General features: G+C 39.0%; 1 protein-coding gene across 2 annotated transcripts in view; it reads right to left on the bottom strand.

Moving 5' to 3' along the window:
• Positions 1 to 7792: 7792 nt before the first annotated feature.
• PRUNE2 (prune homolog 2 with BCH domain) overlaps positions 7793 to 27977 on the bottom strand; it is a gene marked incomplete at both ends in the record, with an annotated part of 143577 nt that continues 123392 nt past the window's right edge. Inside the window, 9 exons of one of the 2 annotated variants that reach the window (XM_082497848.1) lie at positions 7793 to 7814; positions 9845 to 9892; positions 11440 to 11478; positions 12001 to 12036; positions 13850 to 13948; positions 17994 to 18080; positions 18220 to 18351; positions 21801 to 21903; positions 27075 to 27251. In XM_082497848.1, coding sequence (XP_082353974.1) covers positions 7793 to 7814; positions 9845 to 9892; positions 11440 to 11478; positions 12001 to 12036; positions 13850 to 13948; positions 17994 to 18080; positions 18220 to 18351; positions 21801 to 21903; positions 27075 to 27251 — 743 coding nt within the window. The remainder of the gene's footprint in view (positions 7815 to 9844; positions 9893 to 11439; positions 11479 to 12000; positions 12037 to 13849; positions 13949 to 17993; positions 18081 to 18219; positions 18352 to 21800; positions 21904 to 27074; positions 27252 to 27977) is intronic. The other variant, XM_082497849.1, reaches the window with a different exon arrangement.

Below are 27977 nucleotides of genomic sequence, written 5' to 3'. Positions count from 1 at the left end.
TCTCACTAACTTTGGTGTTTGCTCCCAAAATCTGCACGTCATTAAATCCACTTGCTTTCCCCACACTGATTTTCTTTCCTTTTCTAGTGTTGATGGGGAAAGAAGTGGGTGAATGGATAACTTGAGATCTTTTATTGCTGTATACATCTATACCATCATACACCATGAGACACCTTCAGGACACAGCAGCTTCTCTACTGCTATTGACTCATTAAATAGCACAGGAATTCTCTTCTGAGGCAATTAGCATTTTTACTTTTTTTTTTACATTGCATTTCTGGTCTCTGTTTATCCTCTTTGGCATAGCTCATCTCCTATTTTGTCATTTCTCTCCTACAGCTATTTTCCTCTAGGGAACAGTTTTTTCCATATGCCCCCCTATTGCATCTTGCTCTTTCCTTTGTATACTTAATGTGTTCCCTTATTCACACCTACGATATCTTCTGACTCATGCTTATTCTGTGCAAGTCACTGGGAAATATGTAAAATTTTTTTTTCTAAATTCATGCAACGCTTCCCATTTTTTCCAGCTTCCTTGTCTGCACAGTCTACAAAAGGGCTGAGAGGGTTTTATTCTACACTGAGTGAGAGCCAGATTAAGGTACTTGTCTCTAGGGATTCCATCATTTCTTTAAATGAAGAAAAAAGAACATTTGGAACAGAGCTGACTTGCGCTTCTTTTGAGTCAAGGCTCCAGGCAAACAGGGCCTTCTGTGTTTCAGAAGCTCTCCCCAAGGAGAATCAGAATTTGGAAGAGGGTTAGAGCCCCAAGCAGAAAGACATCTGTAACACTACCTTCCCCCTGGTCATATCCCTGACCTGCCCTTCCTTCCCCTATTTTTCCTTTCCCAGACTGATAAATTTGGCTGTGTTCCTTTTCCTTTTTTCTCTTTTATAAAGCCTAAATCTCACATCAGTATTCTCAGTGTGCTCTAGGTTGACTGTTTAATGCAACGTTACTTATACTTCAAAGGGATGAAGACAGAGATGAAATCAGAGATGAAGTTTTACAGTCTTGATGTCTTAACACCAGTCTCTCATATAAAGCCAGCACTTCATTTTCCGAGTCTCTCTCTCACAGAGGTACACTGCTTTACGTATCAGGCCTCAGGGAGTGGTGTGGGAAGTACTCTGTGGATTATTTTCCTGCTATGGCTGGAGGCTGCCTTGCTTGCAGCCCAGAGAGGCAAGAAGATAAGGTCCTGACATTTCTGATTTGAATTTTCTTTTAACTGCCTCTGTATTTGTAGTAAGTTTTGACTTGGCTAAACAGGTAATACTGGGAAGTGACCTTATGCTTTTTATTTCTTCACCTTAATTTAATTCCTTTGAACAGCATGGCTTGACAATCCTAGCGTTCCATAGATTTTCTGACAGGCTAGATACTGTACGAGAGACACACTGCACTTTTTTTCTGCAGCATCCCACTGCTGAGGTCACAGTTGCTCATCTCAAACACAAAAGAAAACTCATTCTCCAGAGTTGTCATTTACTTCCAAGACTGTTCATAGGTTACTGGCTAATGTTAGGGCAGATGTGGGTCTATTGGTTTGTGGCCTCAAGGCATTTAAAAACCATTCAGAAATAGTGCTGCACTGGATTCAAATTACTTGCTTATGATACAGAAATATTGGCTTCAAATGTCATTCCTTCTAACTTTATAATCCAAATATGATGCAAACTATAGTGATAATGTGGTACAGTGCATCCTCATGCGTTAACATAATTCTGGATTTAAGACCAACATTTTAGTCCACTGATGCCAACAAACACCTTGCTAACAATGCTAATGTATGCATGCTTTAGGACATGAAATTAGTTTTTTTCTCATAATATTTATGAAATTAGTTCTTAAACTTCTTTCTTCAGAAAGAGATGAAATATGGTAATAGTATTTAGTTCTTTAAAAAAAAATCGTAATTTTGCCTTGCTATTCCTGTCTTGCTTAAAAGACCAAGACACTAGATTTACCATAATGGGGGAAAAATGAGGAGATTGCAAGTGTACTTGTAGAACCAATCATCTGTGTTTTTCCTTAACAATAAAAAAAAAAGCCTACACCAGTCTGCACATTTAAATGTACTGTTATGTACTGTAAGCCTTGAGAGGTGTTCTGCCTTACATCCACAAAGCTGCATTTAATAGGGTTATTTTAAATTGAGGAAAGCAAAGAGGAAGAAAAAAGAGGCAACAAGCTCAGGCTGCGTTTCATTTCAGGTTCTTGAATTTGGCAGAGCAGTAACTTCCAAACTACCATGGGACTTATAACAATATGGGACTATTTCCCAACTCTGTATTTGTACTTACACTTGAAGAATATTTAATGCTTTATTTCATTAAGAAAACCAGATTTCCTTTATTTTTTCTTATTTTTGTAGTTATTCCGCTGCACACTTATGAGTCCCAACAGCACTTCCCTGACTTACCAACTACAACGCAAGTGCGGTTCTCTCTCCTGCAAAGCTGTAGAAATTTGTAACAGAACAAATGAGATCGGTACAAATGCTGTATGAAAGGAAATAGGCATGTGTGTGAACGCAGTGGGAAACGCAGCAGAAGAAGGGTTAAAAGAACAGCAGGGACCGGTAACAAAGAGCACCATTTCCAGGACACAGCTCCCAAGACACTGCTCCCATCAGTAAAATAGGGGAATCTGTTTTTTTATGTCAGGACCATGAGACCTACACCCTGGGAAGACCAGAGGTTGCCAGTGGAAGACCCTGCCACCTAGCACCAGCAGGGTGGCAAAAAGGTTACGTATATCACATACAGGATGCATGTGATAACTCTCCAAGAGAACAAACATATCCTTCAAACAAAGGGAAAAAAGTGGCCTCAGCTTTATCAGACCGAAAGAAGCATGACTCTAAAGCAAAGGTGCACCCAATAATAGCTACAGACTCCTAAACTGTACGGAGAACTCAAAACCCCCCAAACTAGTTTGCTGTCTGCAGTAAAAAAGACAAGAAACATGATGAGGACTCAGCAGCCAGCAGCTCTTGTCCTTTGTGCTGCCAGCTGCTGCCCATGGTGAGGTCACCCTGGGAACACACGTCCTGGCACTTTGAAGTATGTGGGTGTGACGGTGTGAGTGAATGAAACCTATGGGAGGAGTGTGAGCAGGTGGGATCAACTTACCCTGAGATTTTGTAAATAAATATGGTCTCCTTTCACAATATCTTGCATTCAGCTCGTTAAACTAGTTCTCCCATACAGAACACAATCCAGGTCATCAACTTCTCCTTTAGCTCTGAAGACTGAGCTAACAGGAATATAGATCCTGGAGAAGCAGGGAGGCCGAAAATTAACACAATCAGGAAATGAGTGGTAATGTTAACTTACTGCATGGCAATGGATTTCCCTTTCAGCTGATATACTTTATTTTACACCATTGAACTGTGCTGAAAACTTACTTCATGACAACCCTCCACTGAAAATCTATGAGAAAAAAAAAAAAAAATCTCTTTTTTTTCCACTCCTGAAGAAACAGCACATGAGCAGAACATACAGTTTACACCTTTTTACACTTTTTTTCCTTGAGAAAATGTTAAGATGTCCCAAATGTTCACAACATGGACTATCAGAGAACAGGAAGATGTCAACAGTTAATATACTAGGATTTGCCTTTTTGAAAATAAAGCTTCTGTGTTACTACTTAACTGTATTTTCAGCTTCTCCTTGTATAAATAGCTATGTCTATTGCACCAGTGTTCCCAGCTACAAAAGCCATTAATCAGCACTCTGAAAACGTTAGTCAAATTACTGGAAGACACAAATTGCCAGGTGGTGTGGCACACAGAAGGTATCTGAGCTGCCATTACAACTGATGGTATTAGGATAACCCACAGCTCTCGCAGCTACAGCGTTATAGCTGGATGTAAGCGGAGCCATTCCAATGCCTGCAATTTAGGGTATGAAGGATTCCATATTACCAGAGATCAGCTGCCAAAAAAAACATTTAAACTGTAATTAAATTATATTGGAATGACCTGATGAAAGGTAATCGAAACCACAGCACAATTTAAGACTCCTGAAATCTCACAGAATTCTTTTGTATGACATGGCCATAATTAAGTCTGCTTCTGAGGCTCAATTTAAGCCCTAAATTATCAACACTTAGGATTTGATAAATCTTCAAACATATCGAAAGTCAAGGAGATAATTTTCTACAAACATGTAAGGTTAGTTTAATCCAACTTCTTTGTGCTGAAAAGGTCTAGGAGCACTCACGGGGCTGCTTTCAGGGGGGTGGCAATTACAATGACATAGGCTGTCCCCTTTTAGCTCCTATCTGCTGCCTCACTGGCCAATGCTCCAGGTTAGCTGTCCAAAAGTCAGCCAGGTTTACTTCAAGTAGTGGCAGGATAAACTGACCCATCTGACACCGACGTACATTGGGACAGGAGTGGGCACATGGTACCAGGTAGGTGAGAGGACTGAACACCCACCAGCTCCGACTCCTTCCTCCACTGCAGTCAATAAGGTTGTTAAACTGCTCGGGTTGGCTTCACAGGCAGCCTGGTTCTGCCCTGTAGCTTCTGTTTTCTGCCTACCATACGAGACACAGTGAGACTATATGTTTGATTTCTGGATACAACAGCACAGACACAAAGTAGAGAGCAATTTGAAGAGCTTCTCCTGCTTTCTTTCTCGAACAATATTGCCAGTATCAGCAAAGCAAGGATTTTAATACATGGAGGCAGAGTCACAGAATGAGACACAGAACTGACTCAGTTTCAACTTTTGGGAGGACAGGTAGGGAATTGAAAGAAAAAAAATATTTATAACTATGCCAAGAACTGTGATTTGAAATGGTCAAGTGTTTCCATGCACCCAGGGAATAAAGGAAAAAAAACTTGGAGCTGAAAGGAAATACTTCCAGTGGTGAGTTGCAGTTCTTTATTTCTAATTCTTATGTATATGTATGTATACAATGATATTAGATATCCTTGTATTGCTTAATCTATAATTTAAGTCAGCATAGGTCTTTTAACAACAAAAAAATCACAACTATTAATTTATATTTTATCTGAGCACTCTGATACACAGTAGAAAAAATCTGCATATAAAAGATTATATCTGTGCAATTATACGTACTATATTCCTCTTTCAACAAACTACTGATTTATTAATGTTGATACATTATTGTTAGTATAATATAGAATTGCAATATCATAACATTAAAAAACTTTTCAAAATATATTAATAAGCAAAGATAACCACACCTTGATCTTGCAGTCATTTTTGCACCCTCATATTGATGCCCCATTTTGTTTTAATGTGACATTTGGCTTAAACAAATTCCTTCCGTCTCAGGTTGCCACTACTACTCCACCCACATTAATCATATTAATTGATGTATAGCTTTGCTGTTTAGTAATTTCATACAAAGCCTTTAGAATTAAACTCGCCTCTGAGCTGACATCCACTACGAGGACCACAAACCTTGTAAAATCCTCTTCGGTCTCAAACAGCGCATAAAGATTCGTGCTGAACCTCTGCTTTGTGGTGAACTTCTCTTTTAGCGAACACTTCTCTCATCTACAGCATAACACAAATCATCTGGCTCATTCTGAGTGGCTTAAACTACAGGTCTACAGAGGATGTAACTTCATGCTACTAAATGCTTTTAATAGTTTAGATCTAGGTGAAGCTTAATTAGCATCTGGAAGTTAATACAAATATTTATCTGTACATAAAACATTATCCCCAATATACTAAGTGACAGCACTTTTATAAGGCAGACACAAGCCAAGATTGAAATATCTGAGAAACGGTGGAAACTACCGGATCCTAACTTAGGGCAAGGTTATAGAGCAGCAGCAATGGTCAGCAGGATTAGGCCTTTCCTTTGTGGGAATTAACAGGAATTGGCAGAAAGATGCAATACATCAGGGTAGATACACAATGCACCACCGGTCAGCACACAGCAAGGACCGCAGAGGTGCAGCAGTTTTGATGCTGGCAGGTAAGAAAGTGTTTGTCGAGTTCTTGCCTTTCTGACAATTTTGTCAATCTTCATTACAGCAGCCGAACAACCGTGCACGCAGTGATGGATGGGTGCCACCTTGCCTGCAGACTGCCTTGCAAATACAAGATACAAATTGACAGAGATGGAGGTGTGCAAACCACCGAACAAAAATATCAATCTCATAAATCAAGGACGAAATATAATTTTCACTCTCAGATACTTCTGAAAAAAAACCCCAAGGTTCATGCTGTCCTGCCTTTTGCTTAAACTTTATTCCCCAATAAAGCTTTTTCTTGTCTTCTCTTTAGTTAATAATTCTGGACTGGAAGCAGGACTGGAGTTAGTGCACAGAGAAAAAGAAGGTGCAAATTACCTTGAATTGTTATGTCTAAGGACTCCTTTACAGACAAAGTAGGGATTCCAGGGCATATGAGAATCTCGTGAAGATAAAGAGTAATACTTCAGAGAGTGGGTAACACCGTTACTTGTGTCAGGACATCCCGTAAGCCAGCTGACTCAGCAGGTTTGGAAAGCACGTGCACGTGCTCATTAGGGGAAGAGAAAGCATTAGTCATATTCTTGACTCTTGTCTTTTTTAAAGCAGCCAAGAGGAACTCACTCGGCAACTAATTTGCACTCTCTTGCCAAAGAATGGTTTGAGAGACTGCAGTTATTTTCCAATGAATATGAGGACTTACACTGCAATGTCTTTTGTGCAAGTACACAGGACAGCAGCAAACAATAAATGATTTGGGTTTGTTTGGTTGTTTTTTTTTTTTTTTCCTTTTCATGTTTTTACTGCTGTGTTCTATGACACACACAAAAAACTGCACTGTGATACTTTTTTTTGGTTATATATTAGATACACTTTGAATAATACTTTGACGCCCAACTGTAGATTTATACATTTAACCTTCAGTTGTTAGTAGGAAATACTAAGTATTTGTTTCATATTCACAGCATGAACAGCCTTTATGATTGGAGTGAGGATGCTATTTTAAGACTTGTAACTTCAAAAAAAAAAAGAGTTCTGGAAAAACAGATTTAAAAAACAACAATAACAAATTAATGCTCCAAAGCTTTTAGAATATATGACAATCATTTATCGGATTAGCTGCTTCTATAAAAACTATCCCTACAATAAAGATACTAAACTAAATTATTAAAATAAAATTAATTTCAGTTACTCCTTTGTCCTCTGGGAAGTCTGTTTGATGATTAATTATTATTTTTTTGGTGCACCAGTCTTTTCTGTGACTGACTAAAAAAGTTATTCGGGTTAAATGAACATGGACAGACTTTTCAGACAGCAAGAAACAGACAAATTCAAGAAAGTCCTGCATCATTTTCTAGAATTATTTTTAAACAATAAAGTTGCTGCTGCTCTGTGACACAACCAAGCTAATGTTTATTGTAACAATAACTATTCTGTTCAGCTATGCATAAACATTAATATGCTGAAGACAAAAATGAAACAAAAATCCACATCCTCATTGACTTGTTCATGAGGCACACTGTTGGTAAAACGCTATCCTTTTAAACAGAACTTGCACACACACATAGAAACCAATGATAGATGATATAGCTTTCCTAATGAAAACTCTATTGCTGAAAACACAAAAATAACCAGGCCCCAAATTCCGCTGTTTCCATGGCAACAGGGTTGGCCCTTTTGGTCGTCTTGAATTGCCGAATGGCACGGAAAAACCATAAACCAAACAAAATGAACTCAAATTGCCTATTGTACACCGTGGTCATGGGTGTCTCAGTGATGAAAATCCAAGTGAGTCCTCTTGTTCAAATCCCTGGCAGTGACGATTTTTATTTCAGGGTCATGTCAATGCTATATATTAAAGACAAAAAAAACCAAACAAACAGAAAAGAACAACAACAAAAAAAGAAATCAGTGCTACGAAACACGTGGCTAGTAATTTTCACAATCTTGAGCTCCCCCAACGTACCAAGCATCCTCATCTCTCAATTTACTTAAATGCATTGGTGTCAAATAATTTACACACATCACAAATAATTTACACAGAGAAAATACAAACATAAATAAAATGTATTACTGTTTTACTGAAATTATTAACTACCTTCCCAACAATTCCAATCTGAAGTAGACACCAGATGTGGGAAGATCCACTGCTGGTGCCCCTAAAATTGTTTCTAGAACTACAGTTTGGCCATTTAGTGCAAAGTACATGTCATCAAATACTTTACAAGTATTCTTTAGAATATGAAGTTGTCATTGTAAATGTTGCATCAAAATACAATTTTCCTCACAGAATACATACCTATTTAAAGCACCCTCAATATTTATCAACTGTTACAGAACACACAGGGTTCTTCACTGTGAATTATTTCATAATGGGTTGGGTTTTTTTTAAGTTATGAGGAACTGCAAGAAGTTGAACAAAATGGAACACAAGAGAGCATGACAATAGACAAAAGTCTTTGGAATAGATATGAAAAAGACAACAGAAGCAAACTAAGAGCTGGGCAGACTCCAGAGAGGTTTCAGCAGAAAGCGTACAGCAGAAAAGTCTGTGTAAAACTATTATCATTGTGGAAGCATTGACATGAAGAAATGACACCAGAAATGAATGTTATGACCACAGTAAAATTGTTGCCACTTCTGTCATATTTATGCAGAGAAAATAAGTAGCAGAAATTAGCATTCATTTGACCTCAACTATATTTAGTTTAAGCTAAATAGAAATTCTCTTCTCGTATTGCTTTTTGCTGTCCAGCTTCTCTTTTGAGAAAAACAGGAAAATTGTTCAAGCCACAAAAAGGCCAAAATCATAAATAAATAGTCTTCAACATTTATTTTCTGTTCTCATACTTTAAAAAAAAAAACAACAGTTCTCACGTTGACTCATTACAGAATAAACAGTGTCTGAGAATTAAAAAAAGATGCTCAGAAATTTTATGCCAACTGCCCTAGGAATTATTTGCCTGCTTATTAATACTCATATTATTCATGGAATCTTTTACTGAGGAGCCAGGCTTACTACATGCTACTTCCTGAAGAAGATTCCAGTGTGAGACACCAGTGTATTTCTACACACCAATCAGATGGGGAGGGACAGCGAAGTCCCGGTCCCCAGTCACACCTCCCCCCGTACACACTGGCCGGGGATACACTCGCTGCCGCAGTGGCTAGTCCTCCTTACACGCTGTTCTAGCGACGAACCGCTAGCGCTTGCGTGACACACTGCAGCTACAAACACCCTCACTGACGCACAGCAAGAGCAGTGCAGGGTTTTCCATTCGCATGCTTCGGTTATGGTATCAGACAGAGGAACAGCATGCCAGAGGACTGACACATTCCCATTTCCAAGGGAACCAGTCCAGCTTTGCAAGGAAGAGACGTACAGATACCAGAGATTTAGTCAGGGAAATAACTCTGAAAGAAGCTGAGAAGCACAAAAAGCAAAAAGAAGGAAAACATCAAGAACACACCCCGGAAATCTAAGTAAAATCTAAGACTTTTTCATCTCTGAATGAGGATGGCGAGTTTACAACTTTTAATTGAGGACAATGCATGGGACCATCTTCACTCTGATCACGTTGCACCTTTTCTATCTGTTTTTCACATAACTTAACCTGATTATCCTCAGACTAGGAATTCTATCTGTCTCTGCTTGGAAATGGTCGAGGACACTTTAAACACATCTGCAATGCAAACATAATAAATCCTAACCTCAGTGCTTTTTGTGCTTGCATATGCTGAATCAAGTTCCTGAAAGTAACTATAAGAGCAGTTAGGTCTCCGAAAAGCTTTATGGAGTCTACCCAGCCTCAGTTCCTAGAAGCGTGGTTGTAAAATAATGTTAAAATGTAATGACAGTATTAGGCATAAATTCTTACTCCTGTTCCACTGAAGTCATTTCTGGATCGTTTGAGAGGCAGCTAGTTCTGGGTACAAGGAAAAAGAGGTAGTAGTAAGCATTTCTCTCTTTCTCTTCTTAAATGTGACATCAAGTTTGAGGGATGTAATAACTAACTGTAGTGAGTATCTTTGACAGTACAAACACACAGAAGTTATCAACAGGAATGTAGAGAGCTAAGTGCCTGCAACACAAATTGGTTTTTTAGTAATAAATTTTTAAGCTCTTTCTTTAAGTTAGGGAAGGGAAATGCACTACAGTGACTTCATACATCCAACAATAACAATAATCAGTGATGCCTCATATGAATATTTAGTTCCCCTTTCACTTGCTACACTGCAGACTGCACTCTTTTAAATGAAAGGAGTAACAAGAAAGCAGCTTTCTTCCACGGAGTTTTCATTGTCATATACTACAATGAGTTTGAAAATGTTTGAATAGAAGGGACAGAAGTTGCATTTCAAGGTTGGGTGGGCCTCTTTTGTTTAACAAAATATTCAGGTGGTATCAGATAACTACTTATGTAAAGTTATTGCTCCTCAGGCAGTCCAACTGCCAGAATCAAAAAGCAGGGGCCAGGGTTTTAGGTATTTTTCTGAGGCTGTTTTAAAAGCTAATCTCAGGAGAATCGGAGGCAAATGTGTACTGCAAAAGAAGAAACTTCAGAAAAAATACAACAAAGAAGTGGTAAGATGAAAATTTTAAAGTGCTAAAGGAAGAAGAATGAAAACAATCTTCAAAAACTCAAAATCTTTTGTTAGAAAAACCACAGGGAGAATGTCATACTAGAACTGACAGACACAGCTCCCTTCTCCGGAATCTTGGGTGACGCGCACCTGAAAAAAGTGCACTGAGCTGTGCTTAGTCAGTCAAGGATTGTGTCCTTCCAGTCAAGGACTTCTATGGTACTTTACACCACACTGCCTCAGCATGTTAAAGTCAAAAGCACAGATTTACACATTTAAAGTATCTGATCATCAGCTAACACTGATCTATTAATTGACCATAAACGATAAAATATTATCAAGTATTAATCCACCGGCCCATCCAACCAACACTGGAGAGACAGGAAAAGTTACCTACCTACCCTAACTGAGAATGAGGTACAACAGCTATCCTTAATTTAGTACATTGTAAAAAGTAGTATTTAAGAAGAACTACCTCCTAAAAACTTTATGAATCATCTGATATAATGGGTGAAGGGTAGGAAATGTTTAATGAACCGTTTCAATGGAGTAAAAAAGTGATTTCTCTCCTCCCCATGAGGAGGGAATATTTATTCTATATGTATATATTCTCTCTATATATACATTCCCCCTATAGAAACAATCATCAAAAGATAGCAAAAATGTTTTTTATAGTGTAAGGGTATGATTATTTCTTGCTGAGGCCCAACAGTACAAAAGCAGGCTGCTTATAGTGAGAGGGGAAGTCAATTCACAAATGTGGCAACTTACACAGTAATTGAAACTATGAGCTGGTTGCTGTACCAAACACATAACGTGCTACTGCATTCAACCCATTCCTGCAAACCAAGTAAATATAATGCCAGCATTGAGCTGAAAGCTATCTTACTTAGCTGTTTCTGAAGTTTCCCTCAGCTCTTCATCCAGTCTGCATGAGTAAAAGTTATTGATATAAAGAAACAAAGAAGCAAGCAGAGCATAAGAGAGAAGCAGAGCAATAGCAGAGCAAAGAACAAATATAGTACATGCGTCTAAAATAGCCACCCAGTATTATGCACTGACCCTAAAGCTCTTTGGTTCAGTACGATACCATTTATCCTTGTGCTCAACCCACCTTTAATTTGTAACTCCTTATTTAGCTCATTTGGAGGCAGAAACATAAAAGCAGCAGGGATCTGCGGCATGCCCAGTGGACAGAGCTGAAAGCGTTCAGTTGCTGTATCAGATAGTATTAAACTAGCTGCAGCCTGGGCCAAGTCAAGGACGTTTACAGTTGAGTAAGTTTTTATTTACAAGGGAGGCTGATCTCAACAGCTTGAAGGGGAAAGTAAGATTCCACATCACTGCAAGTCCTCTCTCATTCAGCTGTTGAGGTCGCCTGCAGGTGAAAGGCTGTCACACAGATTCACTCCATTATGAGCAGCAGCATGGGCTAGAAAGCAAGTTTTACCTCATTCTTCTCTTAATACACTTCTCTTCATCATACCTTACAAGGTAAGAATGGGCGAAGGAAAAGAAAAGACGTACAAGTTCATATGACACAACGGGCATTTTGTATCCCACTTCCATAAAAACTACCAACCAACCACACAACCCAAATCCTGACATAACCCTATGTACGTTCTGTGGATGGGATTCCTCGTGACCATAGTGGTATTTCTGTTCTTGCCAGTAAAGCGATTATGAAGCTGAAAGCTGAATTTTATTTTATTTGCTACAGGACTCTTTCTCAATTTGTAGCAGAAGGGAAGCTATCAGCTGAACACGGCTCTTTGACCTGTGGAATTCCTTTGGGAATAACTGCTCACTGTGCCTTGAATGCACACATCCACTAAATCTTCGTATCACGACATCTTGAAAATGTTTGCCACCAATGGGCACACTTGTCACCTTTCGATTTTTTTCTTCAGCAAAATCATGACCTCTTATCTGGCTGCTGATGACATGAAGTAGGCAGTTCCCTAAAATGTCATAAGCTCTAAGTCCTAAAGTTTCTTTGGTACTGGTGCTGTGATCGTTTCACCTTTGGTCTGAGAGGTGAATGCACTTTCCAAACAATTTTCAGTCCACAGGGAAGAAAAGATGTGTGTAACACAGATATCTGTACTGCTACAGACAGTGTAACAGTAGAAACAGAGAAACACACTGAATTAACAGGTTAAGGTCTATATCAGAGAGAACTATAAGAAGCTAAAATGTTTACAGGAATTATCAGAGGAAGGGAGGGAAGGATGAAGGGATGGAGGGAGGATGAAAAAATTTTAGGGATGTTAAAACTTTCTGTACATCTCTTTATCAGGTGACCAATGACCTCTGTGCTCTGCATTCTTAGCATCGCTCCACCTCTAAAGTTACAGCAGCAAATAAATTTGAGTTAAAGTCCTTATGATCCCTGATTTCATGGCTGTATTTCACTATTTTTACAAGTGCCACTGCAGAATTGAGCTTCCCACTTGCTCCCTGGAATTACACCACGAGCATCGGAGCAACCACCAGCCTGATGAAGGAAATTTTGCTGCTTTGACAACTACTGTGAGGCAGGTGTGAAAACTCCTGCCTGGGTTGAAGAGATCTATGACAGCTCCAAAAGAAGTGTTCTTCACGCCTAGTCACTGACAAACCATAAGGAAAAGACAATCATACTTGTGTATTTACTCATCAAAATACTTTCTAGTACAGCATGTTTGCCTGCTCAAAACCTACAACATTTGATAAAAAGAATAATAAAAAGCATTCCTTAACAGCATTATCTTTTCCATAATGACCCACACAATTGATTTCCAAGGTTTTCAGTGTTGGTATACCATTTCAGATTTTTATTTTCAGGTCTGAAAAAAAGGCAGTTGAGGTGAGCAATTCAAATCAACTTCCTACAGTAGTTTTAGTAGATAACTTTCCTTTAGAAATACCTCCATTTAAAAAACCTTTACATGTAAGAAGCAAGAGCTCAGAACCACTGTCTTTCAGTTACAAAGTCACAGGGTTGATGAAGGGACTCTGAGCATAAAAGTTTTTCTTTGTTTTAGCAGCAGTAGGATTTGGTCCAGTACAAAACCTTCCTCTTCCTGTAAACCCTGGTTCCCCTAAGAATATATGCTTACTGTGCTTTGTGTTTCAATTACACAGTGGTTTTCCTGCTTCCGAATTTGACAGTGGAATTTTAGTGGAATAACACAAAAGCATTTTTAACAGTATCAAGAAGAGGCTTTCTGCTTTTCTTACAGACTCCAAAACACTATTATTAGTTTGCGTAAATTACTTCCATAAGAACAAGTACATGCTTACTGTACATCACTTACTTGACTATACTGTCTGGTATGTGCACATATTCCATTGGAATCATCTCACGGAGCTCTGCCAATGTGTTGACGTACTGTATCTTACTGCTGAACTTAGAGCTGGGACACAGAAACAACATGTTAATTGGCTTTCCCCCAAAATCTTTTGTGATATATTAAAAAAAGAGAAGGCATGAACTTAATGTATTAAATAATTAACCATTTTGTTATTCATATTTCAATTACAGAATTCAGCTGGTCATGAACATACCTGAGTTCTAGTGACACGTAAATCAAGTCTAGACCTTTCACTGTCTGTGCTTAGGCTGAATTACAGTATTTAGGACATTATAAATAGTAATGCCTACATAATAGGCAATGCAATTAGTTTTACAGTTTGAAGGAGATGTATTAAAATTCTGAAAAGAATCAAACACCCTTCAGCATACTTACATGTAAAAAGAGATGGGAAGCATTCACTTAATGGGTCATGATGAATTAACATCAAGTGATCACGATGAAGTAGCATTTATATTTGACACTGATTCTCAATCAAACATAATAAAACTAAACTTCCTCATTTGTTTAGATAAGTACATATCTTATTTTGTATGTGCATGTCTACTCTTAGCGCAGGGCCTTATTATGAGGAAATACTTCCCTTGTTTATTTTAGCTGTGCTATATGAACCTTTATTGTGTTTGGGAAATGGTCACTCAGAAAAAGGCACAGCTTTTCAGAAAACACACTTAAAAAATAAGGCTATTCACTTGTCTAACCTGAATCAGTTGGTATGTATCAGCTTATGAGAAATCTGTCTCTCTCATTTGACTCATAAAGCAATTTTCCAAGTTTAGGTGTTGTTGCATTTAGATAGTCTTTTAGCATAAGTAACGGTGACATATGCACATTAACTGTAAATGTTCTTAAGTGTAGGCCATGAAAAGCAGAGCATATTTTTCCTATTTACTGCTGATTTGGGGCTATAACCAGACAACAACAAGCATCTGAAACCGCTCTGAGCAGGTTGCTACCCCTCCCCTTACCATAAGTGTATTCCTAATAAGATAAAGTGAAACAACTGAAATAGGAATACATGAAGGTACTGTGAATGGTTGTTTAAACTCGTCCACTTTAATGTGTCTCTGCACCAGATTAGCATCACCAGGCACGCACACCAGAGCAGGCCAATGGTCATGTTTTAAGATGCATGAATCACTCACAATCGCCCAGTCAAAGCCATGATAACATACTGATAAGTTCGTAGCATTTTATCCAAAACGTTAATCATATTTTGTATCATCTGAACCACAGCTAAAGTAACTCGGCCAGCTGCATGCCAATCAGAAGCTTCTAAAGACTGGGCTGGGGGAAAAAAAAAGTAAAATATCATTCAAGGGTTCATTTTTCCACTTGAGGATTCTCCTGGGTCCACTAATTTTACCACAGTGATTGATTCCTGAGTAATTGCTTTATGTGGGAATCCACGTAGGAGCATCCCAAACACATGACCAAAGTAAGAACTCCTTGTTTCCTTCAGACTTTAGGGGAGGCATCCTGCCAATAGTGGTAAACTTCCTATTATTTAAATATTTCCATCAAATGCCAAATATCTTTTGCAGACACTTGTTTTATTAGAAATCTAACTTCTTGCCTAACACAGCTAAGATGATCTCTAGTGTGAATATCTGGTCTATAAAGAGTAGCTAGGATCTGTCTTTGCAACCACTAGTTCTTTCTTCCTGTGTATTCATGCAACTGTTTCGTGTTTGTCAGTCAAGATGAGTCCCAGACTCCACTGAAAGACCTTGCCAGTTTCTGAGGCAGAACTGACTGTAGTAGGCTCTCAGTGACTTGACTGTCCCTTGCCGTTCTGTTGTCTTTCAGTTCCTCGATTCCTACTGTTTTGTTCTGCATCTCAGCTGAAATAGAATTTAAATTATGTTGTTCATGTTTAGCTATCTACCTTGCTGAAATCTCTGCTTGCCTTGGGACCAATTAATTTCTTACTCTAAAATTCCCACACTGCATGTCAGTGGTTTGGTGAACAGCTCGAGGCAAGCAAATTAAGCTACAGCCATCGGTCTTCAATCTAATCAAGTTTCTATCTCCTTTCATTGCCTTTTACTGAATTGACTCTCTGTTTTCATGCCTCCCACAGTTTTTTACTCAGCTTTCTCATAGTGCTCTTCTGTCCTTGGTGAGGGTTCAAATCCACAAAAGTCACATTGGCCATGTGTCCTGCCCACCTTTTTTCAGCTCCTATTTGCACTTTACTTTCTTCTTGCACAGAGACTCAATCTACTTGGCTGAAATGGACAGTTTTAACTAGTCTCTATTGTGTCTAAGTTTTGTACTGCTAATTTGCTCTGCCAAACTATTTAGAGTGAACCTTTTCACCCGTTTGGGAATGCAAAACCTCTAGTTGCTGCTGCTCAGTACGGTCATTCTGAATAAATGACTAATGCATTGAAACAGACATGGCATATTTGATTTTCTAAAATTTTACTGCCTACCTTTCCTCTGGGAGCAAATAGGATGCCAACAAAAATACCTCAGACACCAAATGCAACTCAGTGAATCCCCATCATGACTGTTGATAATTCCAAGTATTGTTCCCCTGTTATTCTTATATTTTTAATTGTTGCTTTCTACTTGGTATTAAAGACACCACATCTGAAAGAAGAAGCTTCGCTATGACACTCTGCCTGTTGCACCTTGGCAGCAATGGGAGAACTTATGTGCTTACCCATCCCAGTGTCACCCCGTCAGGACAGAGCATCCTGTGACAGACACCCCCAGTGTCCTCATCAGCACCAATGTCCTTCAGCAGCAGCCTGAGGCCAGACCTCGCTGAGGTCTGCCATGATGTATGTTATTTGCTTCTGTAGTTGATGCTTCTTCTCTAGCCTGAAGCAACTCTTTCTCATGTCTGCCAGTCTGCTCTCCCCCATCTCAGGATTTCAACTGCATAGTTGCCCATTTTCTTCAATAACTTGTGAGCTGTTTGGGGTCTGTAACATTGCTTTGCTTTTTTTTTCTTTTTTATTTGCTGTGCAATTGCAGCCCAGAAGGCCAACCGTATCCTGAGCTGCATCAAAAGAAGCATGGCCAGCAGGTCAAAGGAGGTGATTCTGCCCCTCTACTCCACTCTCATGAGACCCCACCTGGAGCGCTGCCTCCAACTCTGGAGTCCCCAACATAAGAAGGACATGGACCTGCTGGAAATTGTCCAGAGGAGAGCCACGAGGATGATCCGAGGGCTGGAGCACCTCTTCTATGAGGAGAGGCTGAAAGAGTTGGGGCTGTTCAGCCTTGAGAAGAGAAAGCTCCAGGGAGATCTTATTGCGGCCTTCCAGTACCTGAAGAGGGCCTACAGGAGAGCTGGGGAAGGACTTTTTACTAAGGCATGTAGCGATAGGACAAGAGGGAATGGCTTTAAACAGGAGGAGGGCAGGTTCAGATTAATCATTAGGAAGAAGTTTTTCACTTTGACGGTGGTAATGCACTGGAACAGGTTGCCCAGAGAGGTTGTTGAGGCCCCATCCTTGGAGGTGTTCAAGGCCAGGCTGGACGTGGCCTTGGGCAACCTGGTCTAGTGGGAGGTGTCCCTGCCTATGGCAGGGGGGTTGGAACTCGATGGTCTTCAAGGTCCTTTCCAACCTAAAACATTCTATGATTCTATGATTTTTTACTAATCAAAGCATTATTTTTGGTGGCATAAAACATTTTTTGGAACTGGGAAACACTGAAACAGCTCAGGGTGCTGGCAGTCCTCTTGCATGAGCAGCAGCTATTTTTTTAAAACCCAGAATTGTAGCTTAATCTTGCCCTGTAGCCAGGATTTTTTTTATGAGGTGGTTATCATTACCTGCAGACCCCCTTTCTACATGTCTTTTAGCTGGGCTTGGAACAAAGACAACTTTAAGGGTCTGCACACACATACAGGTTTACCATATCATGCCTGTGATGTCTGCAAATAGATACTCATACGAATCACGGGGTTTTTTCAATTCACTTTAGGAAACTCAGTTTCAGCTGTCAAAATCCCAACATGAACTGTAAAATGAGTACTCTCCAGTGAAAGATTAACATCCATGTTCAATGATTTAGGGTGCTTCTGTATTTTTAGGGACACAGAAAATCACTGGTCTTCACCACATACCTTATAAAAGGTCGTGTCACAGCCAGAATTGTCCTGATAAACCATGATGGATGAACAATTATAAAGGATTTCAAATTCTTCCGTAATCTAGAGTAAAAAAGAAACTGTTTATTAAGAAAAATATACAGAAAGATCATATACAGTGAACACTATCATACAGGGGAGTAACAGAAATGGACAGTGTTTAAGATAATGGCTGTGGATCAGAAAGGAAAATACTACTCACCGTCGATCAATCATTTGGTAACACTTTTTCATCCAACCCAGTCCTGGCATCCTCCTTCTTGGTGTTGCTCCATTCAAATAGACAATCATATAGTCTTCAGCTACCATCAGCTCTAAGGTACTGATTACGTAGCTGATAAAAATACAGAAGTAAGTGAGCACATACTTTACATTATCCACTTAAGCCCAAACTGAATCAGTCTACTAGGAATAAATGAAGGTAGACTAAGAAAGAGAAGACAGTGTTTTCTTCTCCTTTAAACCAGTGTGAACATTTAGCACTAGTTGACATGCTACCTGTAGATGTATAATTGGAAAACCACAGCCTTATCTGCATCTTCATAAATATGTGATTTTCTTACAAAGACACAGTTTCATAGGGAGTTTTCAAATGTCACAGGTGACTTTGCTTTTTCTTAAAAGGGCATGAAATCATGAGATTTTGCAAAGGAGAGCGTGGCAGGACCGTGTGAAGTTCCAGGAATTTCTGAGGATAACTGTTGAGAGACTTCTCTTCACTATTAATTGTCATGTTTGTTCAATGCAAAAATAAGAAGAATCAGGAGAAGATACTTGTCTATAATTCTTGTGACCTCACACCACTGCTACTGAGTCTATTGCTGCCAACTACAAACACTGAATCTCAAGGCTAATAAAACTTGTCCATCAGCCTGCCTTCCAATGGGACAGAGCACTCCATGGCATTGCTTCATTTTGTGAGCAAAACACTCCCAACCCTTATTAAATTCCTCAGCTCAGCAATGATAATTCAGGCAAAATAGTGTTCTTGGGGCCAAACTCACCCTACCTAGAAGAGCACGGTACTCAGTCAAATGAAAGGGTCATTTTAAATTCTTGTCCGGGACTATATATGCAGATGCTCCGCTCAGTTTCAGTAGTCCCTAACTCACTTGGGAGTTGTTCGTCATAGGAATGTTCAAATTGTTCTCTCTCCTACCCAGCCCCAAGGCACATGTATGTAAAAACTACAGTGAAAAATCACATGTCACACCTTAAAAACCTGAATACCTGAGTGCTCACTACAAAAGGCAGCTCTACCCCTGAGCATAATGGCCCTTTTCACAGGTGTATGGGAATGACTCACGATCTGATCTGACACTTACATTCCTTAAGATGCAGTTTCTTTAAAAGAAAAGTAGGATATCTAGTTCTTACCAAAGAGAGATATTTTACCTGGGCATAAAGTAGGCAGCCATTAACAGACCAGTTCCATGCATTTGATAAATCCCAACTAAATCACTACTCATTCAATGCTTTTCACTGGTCTCTTCCTCACCTTGCAGTTGCACATTCCTTGCTTTTGCCTGACATTTGTAAAGGCTCCCGTCTAACAGTGAAATAACAAAGCAAGGGATTGTATGGACATTTTGACGCAAAAAAGCTTAATTTAACTGAACCTACTGACTATTTGACAGGTTATGAAATTAGCCCTTCCCACAGGGCACAACAACTAGTTCTTTAAAGGCATTTAGACACTGAAACATACAGAAAAGTGTGTATAAATACTTCCGAAAACACTACAAGGCTTTCAGTTACAGAAACAGAGACAGTCTGAAAAATGGCTGTTTGCCTAGGTGCTAATGGAATTGTGAATAATTAGTTATAATAAGAACAATCATGCATATTTCTCATCAGGAATAAGAGGAATATTATGATAAAAAGGAATCTTTGCTAGTTTTTTAGTCAGATCTCACTTATATATGCAACAAATTTTATTCACTGTGGGTTGAATTAGAATTTGCCATTTTAGGGATGCTGAGCTCTCTTGCAAACCTTATCTAACTCTTAATTTCTTATTATGTTGTAATAAATAGTAATTCCTTTATTATTTGAAAAGATGGACAGAATTCCTCTCATTGACTAGAACAATTCTCTCACTCAGAAAGCAAGAAGCATTGGTTTTGAATTTCAAAGTGTAGTTTTTCAAGTTGTGATTCTTTTAAAAAACTTTTAATCTCTATACTGTATCAGGTAGCCACAAATGAAGCAGCAGAATGTTCTGTGTGGATCTGCATCATCTAGAAGAAATTATCAGAAACATGCTGTACAAAAAATGAGAAGACATTTAGTGATTTGCAGTTCTCTCTAGACCCCTATATAATTCAATAGTAAAGAATTCACAAATATTTAAATATATCAGTTGGATACATTGTAAACTGTCGCACTCCCCCTATTTCAATGCAATTAATAGGACTACAACTGAAATAAAGGGGTGATCTGATTTTTCCTTTTCTTGTCTCACAGAGAACCAAGAGTCTACAAGCCTTAAAATAAGCTGAAGGTCCACAGCTAATCTGAACTCTCTCTTATACTACTACCCCAGAAAAAGACAGCGAGTTATAAAATTGACTTTGGCAATATCCTCAAGTGATGTGGAAAAGTCTCTTAAGGCTTGAAGTGGCTTTCTCTGTAAAGTCCACTTGCCACCGGTTCTATCTATGAATAAGGGTCTTGGGTGAAGTCAAAGAACAACTATTTAACGTTGGCCACAGTTACTCGCAGCTGTGTTACCTAGTTATTAAGTTAAAACCACTGTAGTGATTCCTTCCCTCTAAATCACTGGGCGTTGTGTAAATCAGTTACTGTAGATGACATGGGGGCTCTACCAGAGGCTCTTTGAGGCTCTACCAGACAAATGCTAGCTGTTGGTCTGACCTGAAAGCACCCAATTTTGTTTTTCACATGTAGACACAACGTCAAAGGCACTGGCTGTCACCACGTGCATCTTCAAGGACTGGAGTTTTAAGGAGACTGTGTCTGTGTTCTTGGCTGCAAAGGGCAAAGGCCAGGCCTCTGCTGGCTTTAGAAATGACTTACTGGGTTTTAGCACAGAAAATGCTGGAATGACTGATTTTTTTTAACAGCTGTAAGTGAAAGTAGCTGGAGGCACTTCAGGGGAGTGCTGCCTTCACAATTTTTGGCTGCCAAACAACGTTGCTATTAGGAGTAATTTTCCTGCGATAAATTTGGGTTCATGTGGTCAAATTTGTGTCCTGCCCAACATGCCCCTGCCACTTATAACTGAATCAGAAGCAGCTCGAGTCAGGAAAAATACTCAGAGCTGTTTGTGCCAGCAACTGTCATTTACCCTCCATTTTTAAAACAAGTGTCACAAAATGGTCCTGTGACTCCTAAACACAGCCACAGCATATATTAAAAATACAATACACTTCATGATAATATATCATAAACAATGAACTGTGAAAACCAGTCTGGTGGCCTAAGTTCCAGCTGATTGTTCCCCGCAAGGGCTGGAAATCACCAGTGAAACAGTGCTATGATTGTAGGCACGAGAAGCTGAAGATACTGCATTCCTTGACATTTAGGGAGATACTACAGTTAGATTTGGTCCTGACAAACATGCCTTAATTTGGCAGGGTGAGTAGGTAAAGAATACCAAAATACTCCACTGAGCAGTTTATCTAAAGTTGCTATTTTCCTTCAGATCATTCCCCTTCTAATGACCAAAATTACCTCTTAATTAAAGACAGGTTATCTCTCACTACTTAATTATGAGTACTAACACGAAAGACTCTGTCACATTGCTGCCATATCACTCACAGGAAAAGATTTTCCATGACATAGTTGTAATCAGTTCGACTGCTGTCTGGCAAGAAGCATGCCGCAAACACAATGATAGCATTCAGACCATCACCATAGTATCCTGTGAAAAAAAACAAAAAGGCATTTTTATCTTTGTCAAAGGCTCTTAACAAGATAGATTTAAAAAGAAATCTCAAAGTCCTGGAATAGAATAATTATGTCTACTGCTGAATAAGACCAAAAAAGTACAAACTATCATCAAGTGATAAGGAAATAGGATAGTCAGCTATGTTGAATTCCTGAAAAACACACTCAGCACAACTATTAGTAAACTTTTATAGAGACCAGCGAAAAACCCTTATTCTACTTCGTAAGTAATAGTCTTATCTGAACTCCTGGTTCCTTGCTTCTCTACAGCAATCATGCGCTGAATGCTCACCTTTGACTGAGGAATAAGGGGCTAAAGAAAATATCCTACATTTTTTATCTTGGATCTTTTGAATGATGTTTCACAAAGTCTCACAGTCCAACCTGAGTTGGCTCATAGGGCTCCAGCGGCCTCAGGATATTACAATTATCACTGCACCACACTATACCTTAAAAGCTCCTGGGTGTTGGTTAAATCCTTTGCTGCAAGTTTTGTACAAAATACTTTTTTAGCTTGGACACTGCAGTGGTCCAATATTGGCATTCTCTGGGCTGCACCACTGCCTAATGATAGCTGTAAACCCTCAAAGTTGCAGTACTACTGCTCTGGAGTCCAGGACAGTTGCCTGTTACCCAAAAGAAAAATACTCTTTTTTCCTGATGGATTAATGCTGGTTAATCTTCCCCACAATCCTTTGCAGCTGCTACAGAATTCTGTATTATTAATAATAAATAAAAAATATTCCTGCATTTCAAATGAAAGTTTTGTTTAAAAGATACGTGCAATCAGGAGGTAATTTATAAAGATGCTGTAGAAAGTGTTGTAGGTAGATAGCACTAATGACGGACAGAGATAGAAGCTGGATATACTTAGATAATGACTTCAAAGCCTTTCAAAAGAGGCTAGGAGAAACAAACCATGAGGGAAAGACGATAACGTTTGTGAAGGAAACCCTGAATCCCCCTTGGAGACAGGAAAACATTCCCAACAAAATTAAAGCATAATACTGGCAGCAATACAACACTTTTATAAGATTTTAAGATTTTTACAGTACTTTTAGGATACTAGAGAGCAGCATCCAAGCCTAACTCAAATGCTCATAGAACTTCTTGCATTGCAGCCAGCTGAGGAAAGCAAAATTCTCTATGGGAAGACAGAGATAATACACAATCCATGTGTGCTAACCAGGGTAGAATGAAAGACAAGTTTGTTTTCTCCTTTCTCACTGAACACCTAAGCTGAATCTCAGCCGGCTGAAATAAGGATAAGACGTTTATGTCAATGAAGTAATTTCTTACACAGCTTTGTAGAGATCTTCAGAGTCCAGAATCCCTGACAAAATGGGTGCTTCAAGGCATTTGCCCATGAAGTCCTCCACGCCAAGGAGAATGACAGCTGATTAATCTCAATGCTATGCCAGTCCTAAGGACATGCACAGAGGTGCTCTTCATTCAGGGCTCTCCGCTGTTCCTTTAAGGACAGGAAAACACCACTACCTCCCCAGTTACAAAGGGGAGCAAAAGAAGGATAAGTATCTAAGACAAAAATGTGCACATCAGAAATAAGTCTCCTGCCTCGAGCCATATTGTTTCACATCAAGGCTTGGCAAAGCAACCTGCTGAAGGATTATGTTGGACTTTTTCCTTTCTGAATTTAATTTGGTAGATTTGACAAAATATAATGCATTGGATATGCTGATAATACATATTGCCAATGGTAATACCAACATTGAGCCAAGAATGCTAGCTAGCCTAGACCTCATTTACTGAAGAATCATTTGGACACTGCAGGAAGCTTTCTGTCCTTAGCCTCAACTCTATCCTTCCATGATCCTGGCATCTCTTGTCTTCCCAGCATGCTGAAGTAGCTTTTTTTCTGTCTCTCAAAGGCCGAACCATCTAATCTACAGCTGGACTTTCAGATTTAGAGAAGCCACTTTACAACAGCAGCCCAGCATATATCCACTGTCTTCTCCAGTCCCACAGTGCAGTGTTGCCCTCCATCCTGTTGGAGGACATGGACAGACAGAAGAGCTCAGGATCAGGATTTGAGTTCAAGCCAAAGGGCAATGTGGATGTAACCACTTTAAACCATGTGACACAGCATGGTGTGTCACAGCTCCAGCTCCTGTTAGGATCCAGTACACATGAACAGCCTATCTATAGATTAGATATACATATAGATGATATAGATACAGATATATAAGTATGGGTGATTGACTTCGGTGTTTCAGTGAAATTGTCAAGGTCAAATTCAAAGAGTTGCATTGCATTCTCTAGCACTGACATACACAGGGAGGGAGAAGAAACTCTAGTCCTGTTTCCAGCACCTACACCTTTTAAGAGTTTGACCTGAAGGAATATACCAGTCTTCTGAAAGAAACAAAGAGAAAAGAAGTCCACCTACCACACTCACCAATTAATACTAATCTCTGTTACATTTCCATCTTCTCAACAGACCCACATACTTTCAAAGAGACAGTACTCATTTCACCTATCCCATCCTAGCTCATCCCTCAGCAAAATCATTATGGAATAAAGCAGTATTCCCCCCCCCCCCCCCCCAGCTTTACAAACAGGGAGGAGATTTCCTTCCTTTGATAAATTTAAAAATCCTTAAAAGACAAGACAATTTATATCATGCTGCCATAAAGCAATCTGTCCAGCTGGCTGAGGAGTTTAGCAGCAAGAGCACATATTGGCAGGTATGTCTACTAAATTACACAACACTGTCTGCAGTCCATGTAAAGCAAAATGATTATGTGCAGATGCCACCTCACAGCACACAGAATAAAAACCCACTGATAAATCTTAGCCAGTTTTTGTTACACGTGCTTATAGACAAGGAATGTTCACTCAACAGAGAAATGTTTTTTTAATTCATCGCTAGAAGCCAGTCGAAACCACTTGCCCAAATTCTCAAACAGCCTATGCAGAGACAAATCTCTAAGAAATTTCTCCATCAACATATGCAGAAGGCAATCTCACACCTAGACTGCCAAGTCTGCTCTCCTCTTTCCTATTTTGTGGCTACCATCCAGATTCTGCATTTGGTGTTATCTGTCGTTTGGCAGGGAGGAACGTTCAGTAGATCACTGAATCATCAAGAGATGCTTAACCTGACTTGCAATTAACTAATTTTAGCAAGAATCTGTTCTTAATTTTGAGGTTAAAGGAAAGATTCCTGGCCCTCTAAAGCACTCCAAAGATACTAATATGTTGCCAAAGGGAACATCATACAGAATAGGCCCAGCCGCCATGCAAAAACTGTTCAAGCTGTCCAAAGGTTTCCTGTCACTCATGCATCAAAATGATTTCATTTTCACGTCTTCAGTCTGCAACTTCATAAACACAGAATGTAATACAGTCCTTAACTCACTGTGCTATGGCTAGTTTCAGACAAAATTTCTGATTTAGCCAGTGGTGGGCTCAAACTTATTGTTACATCTCACACTGTTTCTTTTACAATGGCTAAGTTACTGACCAGCACCCATTCAAAGTAATGGAAACATACTGTTCTTTACCTTAGATTTGAGTGATGTAACAAAACAAGATGTCAGACATGTAAAATTTGAATCCTCATTATTTCACACTGAGAACCAAGCTGAATGACCTAGACTTCCATCAATGTGTACATTATTATGTACTTCACAGTTGCCCACCAGAGATGTCTGCCCCTGGAACCAGTCCTTGTTCCAGAGTCAAGCAGCGCTCAATTAGGAGCTACTTCTCCACCCACTAAAATGGCCTGGTATTTATTTTTCTCGACAGTTTTCACCACAAATGTACCTAGACTAGTTTACAGCATACAAAAACCATATAAATAAACACCATTAGCAAGGCCTCAAAATATTTTATGTTTGTTTCCTAAATTATGCCATCTGTGTCTGTTTGCTAAACTGTGTCTGAGGTGTCATCACATTCATAAATCTTGGATGGTGTTGTTACAGTGGGAAAATGCTTGGAGGTTTAAATATCTTTATTCATTCTGATTAAACCTTCTGCACACTGGCCACTGTGAACATCTCTAGGCTAGCATTTAGCTGCTTTAATGTAAATGTGCAAATTTGAGGACCACGTCCTCAGGTAATATAATTAAGCAGAATTTATTTATGCCTCTTTTACCAGATAGCAATTCAACACTCAAAATATACTGGAACCAGAGGTTTACCTTTAAATATGTTACAGATCAGCAACACTGTGACAGAAGCATCCTCATATAAACTCACAAATCTTACTTCTGAGATGCTTACTTTTTGTGGGAACAGAACAACTCATCCTTACTTAATACCTTACTTAACAGCTGGCAAACAGCATCCCCCAAACATAGAAACCAAAGTCTAAACCCGAGACATCAAGGAAAAGGCACTTAAAAAGCTTTGTTTCATTTTATTCCTTCAATATTTATAGCAATATTTATCCATTTGAATTAATTTATACAGAAGTGTGTTAGTAACACCAGAACTACAAATTCTCTGAGGAGGTTAGGGAGCAGATGAGCAAAGGAGACAATATAGCAAGCACATGAGGTCATTTTCCTACTTTAAATGTTTTCTTTGATATGCTATTTGATAATCATTAACAAATTACGTGAAAAAAAAACATTAAACAGTTGCTGGCAAAATGCTATCTGCTGACAAACTATAAATGGCAGAAAAATAACATAAGGAGCTTAGCCAGATGAATGGAAGCCCCAGGGAAAACTGTATTTTTTTTCCTTTGCCACTCTAGTTGTTTAGATCTGTGCACCCACATACATCATTCAACAAATCACAGAGCACTATACTTCCTCATGCAAAAGTTTTTGCCAAAATCCACAGAATAAAGTTTTCAAATTTTTTTTCTATAGGACAGAAATTTTCTTCCTTACTCTAAGACAGTTTTAGCCTACAACGACCAGATTGTTACTGACACATGTACGTCAGTTTATTCGTTTTTCATGAAATTGCTTTGTATTTAAAATAATCATTAGTCATTGCCACACTGAATTGAAAGCCAGGTTGATTTCAAATAATGGCTGAAAAATAAACTCTCTCTCTCTCTCCTTGCCAGTATGATAACTGAACTAAAATAGAAATAAATCATGCTCAATAAAGTATGAATTTTTTTACTTCAATCTAACAAATGCATTCAGGGCTTTCCTACCTCCATGTGAAATGACCTTTTTGTAAGGTTCAATCACTTTCATATCAATTCTTTGTTCTTGTTCTCCAATAACCACTGTTCTCCATAACCTGTTGTCCTCTCTCTCCTCTTCAGCTGTGTACTCTGGAATTGATTCAGACTCTTCCTGGGAAGCATCCTTAGTAGCAGTCTGCTCTTCTGAAAAATAAAATTGTATATATATTACATCTTCCTGTAAAAGCTCTAAATATTTCCTCTGTTACATACATTTGAAATGGATGACTGAAATCAGCTGCATTTTTACAGCACTACCCTGGATCTGCACTGGTATAAATAAGAGCAGAATTTGATCATCTAACAGCAGTAAATTAGAAGTTTCTGTTTTTTTTTAAACTTTTTGTCATTATGAACATAAAAAGAACAGCAACAATTATCACTATGCAAAATACCACCAAGGATTTTGCGCATTTTTGGATCCAGTTAGTAAAACTAACCAGCTGCTCACTGGAGGTACTGCACTGGAGGTATTTAAAAGTCTTTGTGTTGCAGCTATGACAACTGTACTAAAAAGCAAAATAGGGAACTAAAAGTGAGCACAGCAATGCTTCTTGTCTAGAGATGAATTACCGCAGAGCTACATCTTCTCAACTTTTTCCCGGTTGTCTCCAATCTCTTCACAACTATCACCAGCAAATATGAAGAACACCCATCTTCCTCTGCTTCAGTCATGAGACAATACTGACTTCTTATACACCTTAAGCACAGTATTTGCCTCCCTCAGGGCCTTTCAGTTGAGGTTAAATACCAGTTCCCTCCCAGAAGTGAAGAGAGAACAGGTACATGTAGTTCACAGACACAAAGATCACAATAAATAAACTGCGTGGCTGAAAAGAGACTATGAAGTCTCATAGCACAGCCTCTCTG

The sequence above is a fragment of the Vanellus vanellus genome, assembly GCF_965231255.1.
Source record: "Vanellus vanellus genome assembly, chromosome: Z".
NCBI lineage: Eukaryota > Metazoa > Chordata > Aves > Charadriiformes > Charadriidae > Vanellus > Vanellus vanellus.
The sequence above is the reverse complement of the archived record's forward strand: the minus strand, read 5'-3'. Positions and strand labels throughout refer to the sequence as shown.